Genomic DNA, 13226 nt, shown 5'->3' with positions numbered 1-13226 from the left:
CCATTTCCTTAGAAGTATAGCAACGTGGGATGGCAATTTGTGGGAGATAACAAAGTTCTTCTTCCCAGGACTTCCATGCCTCTAAGAGGTCGTGTGGAAGGGAAGGGTCGTCCCAATCTCTCTCTTTTCTCCATAGCTCTTGCACCAAGGTTTTGGCGCGTGTTGTGAATGGGAGTAAGTAGCCTAATGGGTCATACAGACGAGCAAGTACTGCATAGATACGACGCATTGTGGTGGGGTGTGAGGCTAGAGTTCTGTATTTATAGGCAAACAAATCAGTCTCACAATTCCACAATAATCCTAATGTGCGTTCATGTGGGCCAGATGGCTTGTCTTCAGTCAGGCAAAGTTCATGACTTGCCGTTCTTACCTCAGATGGTAGATGGCTAATCACAACAGGATTATTGCTGGCCCACTGGCGAAGGTCGAAGCCTCCTTCTGATAGATGGTTTCTTAATTTGTCTAGGAGTGTTCGAGCTAACTCTGCTGATGGAAAACTCTGCAAGCAGTTATCAACATAGAAACACTGCATTACTGAAGACTGCACATCTTTGTCAGATTGATATTCCTTCACATGTTTCTGCAGTGCATAGATTGCACAACAAGGGCTGCAGGTCGTACCAAAGGGGAGTACCTGCCACTCATACACTGAAGGGGGAGCTGCTTTGTTCATGTCACGCCACAGGAATCGGAGGAGTGGTTTATCAGGAGGCAGAAGACGGACTTGGTGAAACATGCCTTTGATGTCGCCACTTATTGCTACTGAATGTTGCCTAAAACGCAACAAAACACCAAGAAGTGTTGGGCCTAGGATTGGTCCTGGCAATAGGTACTTATTGAGACACTGACCTTGAAATGTGAAAGAGCAGTCAAAGACTATGCAATCTTTATTGTTGTGACTTGTCATATGATGAGGGATATACCAGGTTTCTTTGCTATTGTGCATCTCCTCTGGGCTAAGTTTGACTATATAGCCTGCTTGCTCCAATTTCAAAATCTGATCCTTGTAAGACATGGCTTTGCCAGGATCTTTAGCTAACCGAGCCTCAGTGTTGCGGAGTCTAGACATGACTACATTTGGAGGGACATTCAAAGGAGGAAAGTTTGCCATCCGAAGAAGAGGAGTGGCGTAGCGATTAACACCATTGATCTCAACCCTTTTTGTGGCCTGTTCAAGGAGTTCCAGTGCCAGTTGATCTTGCTTTGATCGGATCACAGATTTCTCACTGTATTCAGGTAAAGTGTCTAGTTGCCATAGCTTCTCAACATGATAACGCAGTACATCTGCAGATGAACTGAGAGATGTGAACAAACACTGCACGTGCTCTGTACTGCTCTGGGGATGAAAATCTGTGATCGGGCCTTGAAGTGTCCATCCTAATTGGGTTTTAACTCCTGCAGGAGACCCATATGGTCCCTGTCTCAATGGAGCAGTAGGCGTGATGAGGTGAGTATGATCTGAGCCTATGAGCAGGAGTGGCGCTGCTTTATTAATAATGGGTAATGGGATACCTTGAAGATGCTTGTATCTCCGTTGGAGAGATGATACAGGGTAGGTGTGGTCTGAAAGTGCTAGGTGATTTGCAGTGAAGGCATTAGTAATTGTGTAGGTTTTCTCTGGGTGTGCGATGGGTGAGATTTTGAAACTTACGGAAGAACCATGAATAGTTTCAACTTCTTGACGGACCGTTCTAAGTGATAATCTCTCTGCTTCCCCAGTTAGGTTGAGATGCTGTGCAGCTGATGTCAGAAGAATGGTACGCTGGGAGCCATCGTCAAGTACTGCATATGTTTCAAGGGTTCTTTTGCCATTTCGCAGGAGCACTTTCACGACCTTTAAAAGGACACTAGGACAATCACTAGGTCTATCAAAGTATAGCGTCCTCACTACAGGATGAGTGTCAGTTTTAGATCTCTTATTTACATCGCATAGGATCTGGAGATGTAGTCCCATACAGGTGGCACATGCTTTCTTCAGGTCACACTTTGCGGCCTGATGATTCCTAGCACAACGCCAACACCGTTTGTTTACTTTTATCCAGTTTGTTTTCTCATCCTTTGTCTTCTGAATAAACCCAGGACACTTACTAATGTGATGTTCTGGTGAGCAGCAATATGCACATGTAGCCTTAGTTGTCATGATCGGCTGTGTTGCATGTACAGAATCATCAGATGTATTTGCTTCATGTAATATTGTTGTAAGTGGAGAAGCGTACTTACGGGCAGGTCGTGTCTGGTTGAAGGATGGAACAGGACTGGCCTTCTTTGGTTGACACCTGCATTCCATTTGCAACCAGGATGAGAACAAAGGCAAGGTATACGTCATTTCTCCCTGTTCCCTGTAAACATGCCGTTTGAAGCGACTGAAATGCTCTGCAGGCAACTTCACTAACAAGCGATCGACATGGGAGCCACAGTCTAGTTCTGCACGTCCTTGTTCTCCCATAGTGCTAAGCAACCCAACTAAAGCCTGTACTCGAAGAGCAAAATTATCAAGGCTCTGACCATCACCTGCTCTGATAGGAGGCAGTTCCAGTATATTCTTTAGCTCTTTCAATGCCAGCTGTCTTGGTTGCCCATAACGCTCATCAAGGGCTTTGATGGCTTGAGTGTATGGGTCAGGAGCGTAGGAAAAGGCAAGAGCTAATCGTTTAGCTTGGTCTACTTTGAGGTGATCAAGAAGGACGTGATATTTGAAGTGCTCTGTCTCATGAGGATCAAGAAGGTTTGTAAGGGCCATCCGTAACATCCTGTATTGCATTTCGTCTTCTCTACTAAGGTCTGGAAATGAAGGACCTTCAAGCTTATATACATGTGTTCTCGTGCTAGAGGAGTGACCCGAGCTAGCAGTACCAGATATCAAAGGTTTCTGTTCATATGAGGTATTGGATGTAGCTGGTTGCTGCTCTAGAGGAGGGCAATGCTTGTGGTCAGATATGCGAATGAGAGGTTGAACAGGGTCTTCAGCTAAAGGAACAGCAGGTTGAACACATGAGATCTGGTCGGGATCCTGCCGTGATAAGGCCAGGAAATCAAAGGGAGTCTCATCTTCTGTAGCAAGGACTGGTCTAGGCAAACCAGTTGAAGGGATAGCAGCATCTAGTATTGTTGAATTAGGTAAAGGAGGGCTGGCAGCTGTAACTAAGCCAGACTGACGGCTAATCTGCGGGGGCTGGAAGGGTGATTGACAGGTTACTGTATCAATCACTGGGAGCTGCTCATGTTGTTGATGTGTTTGAGGACTGGCTCGTAAACTGCATACAGAAGCTTTGATTCCATCAGATGAGACTGTGCGAATGGAAGATCTGGAGCTACGAGAATGGGAAGGAGATGATTGAATCATAAATTGCCTAATCTCCCTCATTGTTGTCAGGAGTTCCCTCATGACCTCATCTTGGTTGGTGGGTAAAGGAGCAGGGGATGTTTCTGGTTGTCTTTCTGACTCTCCGATAGGATCCTGCGGCCCATGTGTGTCTTTGTCACTATGCTGGCATTCGGTTTGGCTCTCTGTCTCACATGTAGCTCTTCTAGCTCCAGGGTACTGAACTTCATACTGTTGCAGGTAGGCAGGAAGTCTACTATCACGACTGGATCTTCTCAAACCTTCAGTCAAACCTTCAGTCAATGGCTGCTTTGAATCCATGACGCTAACACTGCTCCGGCTCGGAGGACCATGTTTTGAAGGGAGGAAGGTTCAGGGCTGAAGCAATCAGCTTCATGGGCTCATCCGGTTAGAATAAGAAAAGCAGCCATCTAATGCAGAATTAGTTTCAGGGTACTCCTTTTATTCTCAAATAAATAAGGCAAAAAAGGAAGGAAACAAAGACACACATGGACTGCCAATGCTCAGCTGCCGCCCCGTGTGGAAGTGCGGAAAAAGTGAGCCAAAGTGAATGCAGTCCTTATATACTGTGTGACATATAATGTGTGACAGGTGAGTGCAATCAAGGACAAGCACCACACCCAATCAAAGGTGAGAGAACTAAACAAGGTGCATCTGGTGAAGTGAGTGGGTGTGCTGGGATGTGCTAAAAGGTGGGTCTCTACAACATAGGCTTATAGATAAACCTACATATTTAAATAATTAGGCCCACTTTACCTGCCTGGCTCAAAAGGCACATTAGAGACCTGCTCTGTAGAGGCCCAATCCAGCCTTTGATATTCATGCTTCCAAATGGACTCCTCCGTGCCTGTATTTTATATTTAATCAGAACAAACAAGTGTGCTGCTCGTGGTGACCGGAGCAGATGAAAGTGGCTCATTGTGCAGGCACAGTGAATGTGCCTTTAAGTGGTTGTTAACGCACAGGAGGAGCATTACGCCTGAGCTGTGGAGGATCCTGAGATGGGCTGCATCCGCTTACGCACATTATCTGTGAAAGCATGCTGCTTCTTGGCTTCCCTTCACAAAGGCCGGTACACAGGGTCAGAGAGAGTGGGAATGAGAGATGTGTATGCTTACACCCTCAGATGAAACGTTGCTTCAGCTGTGTATATGGGTACATTTTTGTCCGTGTGCGCTCGTCTCTGTTTGGCAACCCGCGTGTGCGTGTGTGTGTGCGTGTGTGTGTGCATGCTCGGTTGCCTACTCAGTATGCTGTCTTCTAAGATTCCAAACATTGATTGCCTCCTCTAGACAGCAATATCTCTCCCTATTTTCTCCTTTGGCAGTTTGTAGAGTGCTATAGTTTTGCCTGGTTACCTCCCAGTTATACATATGGAAACATATTTCAAGGCTAGACTGTAAAGCCCTCTGTATTTCATCCCTGCTGCATTGTGAGCAGCTGACATAAAGCTCCAGTATACTTACTGAGTCATGGCTTTTTGAGATTCTGATTTAGCATTATAATCACAGAATGCCTTCTGGCCTGTAAGCTAGCTGAACCAGACATAATAAGCTGTTCTCTGCTCATATTTTATGCTGAGGTGAAGGAGTGGTGAGTTGCATGAATACTAGCATTGAGGCCCCTGTGCAGGCCCTCTTATATCTGTAGAGATATGGGTGCATGCCACTAGATCTGACCTGCTGCCACCTTACACTCTCTTATCACTGTCTACATCTTGTCATGCGGGAGCATGTGATTCATACCAATGAGTGGTTTCTGTTCTGAGGGAAGGGCTTGCATGGTTCTACATGACAAAGAAAAACACACACTCCTCAGTGCTGTATGGTCTATTTAGACTAGCAAACGGTGTCTTCTCGACGACATCTCCTAGTGAATGAGTCAGATCTCAAAGTATCTAGGAGAAATATATACATCTCTTTGTTGATGGTAATTAACAGTGTGAAAAGAGCTTTTATTAAGCAAGACTGGACTGTAAAAATCTGGATTATTCCAGTCAGCCCACACTAAGATGTAGCTATCGGTGGTATGTGTCACTGCTCAGTCACCTTGAACCAACAGTGCTGCTTTTGACGTGACTAATGCTTTTCATCTATCCCTCTGGTAGGTGTAAGGATCACTTGTGTCACTGCATTATAAAGCAGCTGCAGTGATTGCTGTGATTAAGGTGACTTTTAACAAGTTCTTTCCCACAGCTGAGGAAAGCTGTAAGTTATGTAGTCATTCAGTAGTTTAACAGTCATGGAGCTTGCAGAGGTGAGATGAATAAAGTTGGGAGAAAAATAATATGGCATCATGAGATTCTTAGAAGAAGGGACAAACTGCTAAAAGAAGGCAAAGAGGTTTGTATCAGCATTGACTGTTAGACCCACAGAGTCCATTATTAATTGATAAAATATGTGAAATTAATAGAAATTCCAGAGCTGTTTGTATGTGGAAAAGATGATTGCACCCGTTGTTACATGATAAATGATGAATTAACTGTGTATAAACAGGCAGTTCAATTTAATTAGCCACACTCTGGCAGGAGCACTGCCAGACCTGTTGAATCCAGGAATCACATAAATGGAACATGTCTGATGAATCGAAGCAGACTAAAAGATCTCAAAAGTAACACATCATGGTACAATCTAAGGAAACTCAAGAGTAGATAAGAAACAAAGTCACTGAGACTACAAAGGGCTATAAAGCTTTTGGGACTCCAGCAAACCATGGTGAGAGCCATTATCCACAAATGAGGAAAAACGGAAACAGTCGTGAATGTTCCTAAGAATGACCAACCTACCAAAATGAACGACTCATCCAGGAGGTCACAAAAGAACCTAGAACATCATTTGACGAACCGCAAGTTTCATTTACCTCCGTTAATGTAAGTGTTTGTGATTCAGTAAGAAATAGACTGGGAAATAATTGTATCCATGAAAGTGCTTCAAAGTGAAAACCACTGCTCACCTAAAAAATCACAAAGGCTCATCTCACGTTTACCAAAACAAATAACTTGGTGATTCACAAGACTATTATACTATTATTAAATATTCTGTAGACTGAAAAGTCCTGGACGACTCGCTGTAATTACTGAAACCATGAATTCTGCTCTGTAAATCTTAAAGGGAAATGTCCTACCTTGAAGCTCAACCTCGCTTGAGTTATGATTGGAAACACACCAGCAAGCCCACCTCTGAATGGCTAAAGTAAAGCAACAAACAAAACAAAGGTTTTGGATTGACCTAGTCAAAGTGTGGACTTTACTCAGATTTAGATGCTTTAGCGTGACCTTAAATGGGCTAATCGGGCTTGACAGTCCTCTAATGTGGCTCATTCAAACAAGATAGTCGACCAAAATTCTTCCATCTTGTTCCAAAGGGTGGCACAACTAGTTATTATGTTTACTTTAATTTTTCACATAAGATCAAGTAGGTTTGGCTTTTTTTCCTTAATAATTAAAATCATTATTAAAAACAGTATTTTGTATTTACTCTAATTTCTTTGATTTGAAACATGTAAATGTAACAAATATGCAAAAAAAGAGAGAAAGAAATCAGGAAGGGGGCAAAAACGTTTCACAGCGCTGTATAATTATTACAAATAGTGTTAGACATGTTACATTCTTTGAGGATACATTTGCCTGTAGCATCTGCTAACTTGCAGTTAGTCAGTTATCCATATAACCACATCAGGTGGTAATACCAAGCTCATGAGAAGTGAGCAAATGCATCATCTGGGCAAAAATAAAAAGGAGGCCTTTCCTTGAATCATTCATTTTATGGCTTATTATTTATTCCAAGGAACTTGTCACACACTGACTGGGAGACACTTCAGTGCTTGGTAAATGAGGTCGGATGTATTTGCATTTATCAACAGTAAGAGGCTGTTTTTATGAGCAGTGGCAGATCCAAGTATACAAAAAAAGATAAAATATTAAAAATGTCATGAATCACATTTTGTTGGCCTCGATCACACCCTGGGCAGAGGATACAGATATTTACTGACACTGTGATTGACTGGGGAGACGACTGGAGTGGTAACTGCTGTCAGCTGTGTTATTGGATGCACAAGCTTATCAGACATCAAGATCCTCTGTCACTGCAGGTGATATCTCGATTTCTCTACGTATGTTGGTACTTGCAAGAAAGATGCTTATTTGAGGATCTGCAGAAAGTCCTGAAAGTTCTCCTCACTATTGCCAACTTTATTTACCCATTTTTATCCTAATTTGGGGGGGGGGGGAGAGAGAGTTTTAGGTCAAACTTTTGGTACTTTTTGGGGAAGAGAGATCCAAGTTTTGCCCAGTGGCTGTGAGGTCTTGCTTTTCCACACTAGGCAGCTCATTCAGTTGGCAGCTGATATTGACGTAAATGAGGTGTACATGTGAACTAACCTTCTCGCTGAGTGATAATTATACATGTAAATATTACTGAAGTCATATAACACTTATCTCTAACCTGTGTATGCTGTTTATATCAAATGGTGGGGTCATACAGTCGGCATTTAAGCTGTGAAGAGCAGTAGGCTAGAAATGATGCAGACGTTTCTGCTGATGAGAGCCACGTTTGGCCAAGTATATTTTTCTCTGATTGCAGTCAACTGCAGTATATATGAGCGCAGAGTAGGAGATAACAGATGTGAGATTTAGCAGAATGCAAATATGACTCGATGATATCATGGATAATTTAATTTGCAAATGACATCATTCAAGCAGGCTTTAACTTTCATATGAAATCAGCAACATTTTGGCAACATACAGGGTAAATGAATCCACGTCTTTGCATCTTGTTTTGATCAGTCTGTTTCAGTCAGAGGGCGCTTGTGACTTCTAACATGTGGCTCTTATTTACAGCTAAACATCGAGCCAGTTTAAACACCGCTCATATTTTATGCTGCGCTTGAGTAATTGTTGCTGAAGAGAGTTGCTTAGATGACCCTGCACAAGCTAGAAATGATCGTGCATCCCTATAGATCTGACTTGTGGCCACCTTACCGCTCTCTGTACATCTCTTGAGAGCATGTGATTTATGCTAATGACCATAGGGGGACTTTGCATGGTTCTGCATGATAAAAATCATTCCTTGAGCTGGTTTGTTTATTTAAACTATGTCTTCTCATTTGCATTTCCTGGGAAATGAGTCAGATTTCAAAGTGTCATAGGATAAATAATGTGCAAGTTCTACTTGATGTTGATGATTTAAATCGGTGTGGATAGTAGAAACCTGGATTATTCATTCAGGTAAACTAAAATGTAGCTATTTATATTACGTATCTCTCCTCAGTCACCTTGAACCAACACGGCTGCTTTTGATGTGACTAAAGCTTTTTATCTATCCCCCTGCTAGGTGTAACGATCACAATCTTATCAGACATCAGGCTCCTCTGTCACTGCAGCTGATATCTGGACTTCTCTTGGTATCCACTTATGAGCAAGAAAGACACTCATTTATTTAGTCATCTGCGAGCAAACCCAGCCAAACTCGCTCAGAAGGTGTCCGAGGGACAAAAATAATAATCGCACATATAGAAAAAGTCCGAGTGCTGAAAAATGATTAGACAGTCACCACTTATGGTATTTGAAACAGTAAACAAACCCAGCTGGAGCCATCTAAAGTGATTTGAAGTTGGGCATGGTCTGATTCTGGCAGCTCCCTCCAGTTGTTTAGATCAACTTCTTTTTCAGTCTATTTTCTCCCCCCCCCCCCCCCCCCCCCCCTCTGCACTTGAGCTAAACTCAAAATTGGCACCTGCCACGGCGTTTCAATCTTGTTGAGACATACGGCTTCAGACTACAGAAAGCCAGTCTGGTACATTTGACGAAATCAAAGTGAAATAATCGAAATCTGGGTTTGCTGTGGGACTCAACATCGTCGTCGTTTCATACTTTTTAAACTACTCTGTTGTGTGTTGCCTTGCAATCTTTGTTGTTTCCCCAGTGTTCCTTATATTTGTTAGCAGTATTATGATTCTGGAAACATTTAGACCTCCTCTCAAGGTCATTGGGGGATTGTGAAAAACATTGCTTAAGCAGCACTGGGGGAAGGAGGAGGGCTTTTTGAGAGCTTTTCCATGTCCTCGTCTTTGAGGTATTTTTTTCTTTCTTTCTCTTTTTTTTTTTTTGTTGTTGTTTGGGTCGAAAGCCGGCTTCTCAGCTGGACCCTGTCTGTGGGGCTTTGCTGAGTCACTCCCATCTAATGGAGAACATCTGCTGCCATGCTTTTTACTATCAGGACTCACAGCAGAGATACGTGAGCCCGTGAAGGGGGTGGAAGGAGGTGTAGGGGGTGGGGGATTAGTTGGCTAGAGCAAGCTGTAGTTTTAAAATGAATGAAAGTTATGGTTTAATACAGATGTCCTCATCTTTCATCATCTGAAATACAAAGGAATCCTCTAACTTGACCAACCCTAATGGTCCTTTGTCTCTCAGAACGGAACCGGTACATCTGATAGATATTTTTACCTATTTTTGTTGTTGTTTATAGAGGGTTCATTAGTAAAAAGAACCATAACTTTTGGTTTGAAATTTGAAGGGTCGGTGGTGAAGAGGTGTAGAAGTGCTTTTATAAGTGGCCTGTAACACAAGCTATAAGACAAGTGTATAAATAACTTCAGTTTTTCATGTCGTACTTTCTATGAAGGCTTAATGAAGTTTGAAGTTTGCACATGTAGCTTATGAGGCTGTTATTTATGGAAGGACAGTCTTTTTAATACATAATTTCCACCATCTGTAATCTTAAGTACTGTACCCATATATATATATACTTGATCTTTATTAATGTTCCTGTCCTACAAAATACTGTAAACCTTAAGGCTCGTCTTTTTTTTTTTGGGTTGCTTCCCTCTAGCCACGTCTCACTCTGCAGGCTTTATCTCATAGTCATGTTGTCCATAGTTTATGAATGAAAAACAATAAAAGCATTTTTTCGCTTTTTAGGAAGTATAGTGAAACCCGTGGTGCTTCCTTCTATTCTTCCCTAATTGCTTTGAAGCATTTGATCTAGCACTTGATGACATAGATAAGATTGGGTATACATGAATGGGATTTCCCCAGCTTCAATCTTCTCTCATTAATCCCCATTAATGTTTTTGAAGGTTCTTTATTCTCTCCTGCTTTGAGAATGTAGCTCTGTGGTTCTGCTTTGATAGCCATGATAATGTTTTTAACTGTTCAAGCCCTTAAAAAAAAAAGTCAGATCCTGTTAGTCGTAGTTGCAAATGCTCCGAATTTTCAGCCCCTCTTTTAAATTCTGGTCAAATAGAGCACTTGTTACATGTCACTCTCTGACTGTCTGTCAAATAAGATTCTCCTAAGCAAACCTAAACATCAGTTGTATCTTACGGAATACAGCTGGTGGTGCTTGAAGTGCCCTTGGAAATATTAATATTTATCTTCTGTCTTTTCTTTCTCCAACAGATTCTTCTGTAGTCGAGTCCAGGGCATCTGCTGCAGTCATGTTTAGAAACAGCTTGAAGATGCTGCTGACGGGGGGGAAGGCAAATCGCAAGAGTCGCAGCAGTGGTGAGTCTGTCTTGTGATGCCAGCCACAAACAATGATGCATCTGCCTGTCAACACACAGAAGGTGTTGGCTAGCTCTGTCTGTGTATTTTTAGGAAGCGAGCACATGCGAGTTCAGAGGATGAAACATATTTTGAACTTGTTGCTGATCAAAATCTATCAAATGTTTTCAGATTTCAAAAATAATACTGTCGTTTTTAAGGTAGTGAGCATGTAGGTCCTTCTAAGCAACCTGCAGAACTGGCCACTGTTCTTCTGTGGATTTAGGCTTTCTTGGTTTCTTCCGTCCACGTAATCCCAGAGACACGCCTGACTGACGTACGGAACTGTGGCCAGTTTCACAAAGATGGATTCTGACTACTAATTACATAAAATAACTAATCAGACTTCATAATCTCTGAATGAATCCTTTAGAAAAAGCACTTTATCCTCTGAATTCTGGTTAGCAGAAAATGTTTGAATAAAATAAGAGGAGAAACACAGATACTGAAAAATGGTACCGAGGTGTAATAAGTGATTAGAAAGAAATGTCCTGCTTTCTGTTAGAGCAGTAGCTAGGTGGCTAATGATTTAATGTTGCAGCTTACAGGATGCTACCAGCAAGGTCTGAAAAGTGAAGCTAACATGGAAAAGCCTTAAAGCTGTGTTACTTTGAATGTGGGCATGTGGTTGCAAATATACTTCAGTCCTGTAGAAGTCAATTTATTGGTCAGTGTAGGTGTCACTTGTTCAGGCTAAGTTAGCCTTGCGGTAGATCAAGATCTAATCCTTCATACCAGTTTAAACTGTCTTTGTGAAAGCAGGCCCAGGGCTTTGTGGGGTTCTTACCATCTGTTGCTGAACTCTGCCTTGTTCCACTTGTTTATGACTCTATGTTGGGAATCCTTTGCCAGTTTTGGACTGATAATTTACCCGTCTGATAGTATTGGATTAATGTATAACAATTGATGCATCTAACATTCAAGAGATCAAGAGTTTTGCACAGCGGTGTTCATACAAACCACAGCAGTGTTCTTCTGCTCCTCGAATAGCTTAACCTCCTGCCGTCAGTTGAAGCGTGCTTTTGGTCATGCCGTGCTGCACCGTGAAGAGCTTTGTTTCTATTGTACATTCACAACAGGGGATTTCTGAGCTGGCCTCGGTTGTTTAGCTTTGCACAGCCATAATATGTTGCTTCAACCTTGAACTCAGTCGGCTCTCTTGGCACCAGTTGAGTTGCCCTTTATATTTTTTGTTTGATTTTTTGAAAGTGTAGGTTTCACCATTGTTTTGTCGCTGGGGAGGTTGTTTAACAACAGGTGGTGTGTGCTATCCTTCATCCAACGAATAAAAACCCTTGTGTGTAAAGATTGTTTCCTGTGCTGTACTGTCAGAGCTGTAAAACTGACACAGTGTTACTTCTGGGCCAAGTGCATCACTTCCTGCAGAGCCTCCCACTTCTCACCCACTTTTGGCAGTTTGCGTAATTTGCAGGAAGTTGTGATTTTTCTATTTTGCTATTGTCATGCATCAGCATTGCTGTATAATGCATGGTGGGGTGTTTGTATCGTGCACAGGGCATCTCTGAGTCTTGAGGAGTCTTATGAGGCATTAAAAAGTCTTAAATTTGATTCTCAAAGGTCATGAGTAATTTGTCTGCTATCCTGTAGACATTTGCATTAGTTGCCATGGCGAGAACACTTCTTTGGATTCCAGACTCTAAATTTGAAAGAAGAAATTTTTTTTTTCTTTCAAAAAGCACATCATCTAATTGTTTCATAAGACAAGTGCTTATAAAAGGGTCAAACATATCCAGCATTGCAAACAGACTCCCACACACTGTCATTAACTATTTGCCAAATAAATATATATACACAAAGAGAAGTGTCATATAAGCAATGGCTGTAATCTTACACTCACGGTAAACAGTTTACATACGGTAAAAAGTATAAACACCAAATGTGGTTTTAATTCATGTCATAAATAAAGTGAGAAATTAAAAACACTGTCTGCCTGTTAAAGGTCAACTATTGAAACGTTGCAAGTGCAGGAGTCTGTGTGCAACACTCAATAATTCTAACTGTCATAGCTTGGGATAGCTTTGACTATTGATTGTGCACAGTTACTCTGATTTGACTTTTGTACCTGCTGATTCAGTGATTCCTATTGGGAAGCCTTTCCATATGTTGTATATAAAAAGAAAAACTGATTTGACTTTGTAGTCTGAAAAGTGAAGCCTCCAGTTTTTCTGAAGCTATCATTAGGCTCATTTGACCTCTGACCTCAGTAGATGCTTCGGATAAGTACATAGTTTCAGTCAATAGTTTCAAGTCACAGTGAATACAACATGAAGTTCGCCTTGCAAATTGTGGCCCCACAAGGAAGAAAATAAGCCATGTAGT

At 41.9% G+C, this 13226-nt stretch overlaps 1 protein-coding gene across 7 annotated transcripts in view; it reads left to right on the top strand.

Annotated features, from left to right (window-relative positions):
• Positions 1 to 13226, top strand: part of tanc2b (tetratricopeptide repeat, ankyrin repeat and coiled-coil containing 2b) — a 189211-nt gene that overhangs the window by 42873 nt on the left and 133112 nt on the right. For all 7 annotated transcript variants that reach the window (XM_086304207.1, XM_086304201.1, XM_086304204.1 and 4 more), the window contains one exon: positions 10743 to 10847. In XM_086304207.1, the coding sequence (XP_086160333.1) occupies positions 10781 to 10847 (67 nt within the window). In that variant the 5' untranslated portion in view covers positions 10743 to 10780. The remainder of the gene's footprint in view (positions 1 to 10742; positions 10848 to 13226) is intronic.

Source organism: Aulonocara sp. 'chitande type north' Nkhata Bay, linkage group LG8 (assembly GCF_057382095.1).
Source record: "Aulonocara sp. 'chitande type north' Nkhata Bay isolate Kocher_YH1m ecotype deep benthic linkage group LG8, A_spYH_male_GT1.1, whole genome shotgun sequence".
In the NCBI taxonomy this organism is placed as follows: domain Eukaryota; kingdom Metazoa; phylum Chordata; class Actinopteri; order Cichliformes; family Cichlidae; genus Aulonocara; species Aulonocara sp. 'chitande type north' Nkhata Bay.
This window is presented reverse-complemented; position numbering and strand designations above follow the sequence as displayed.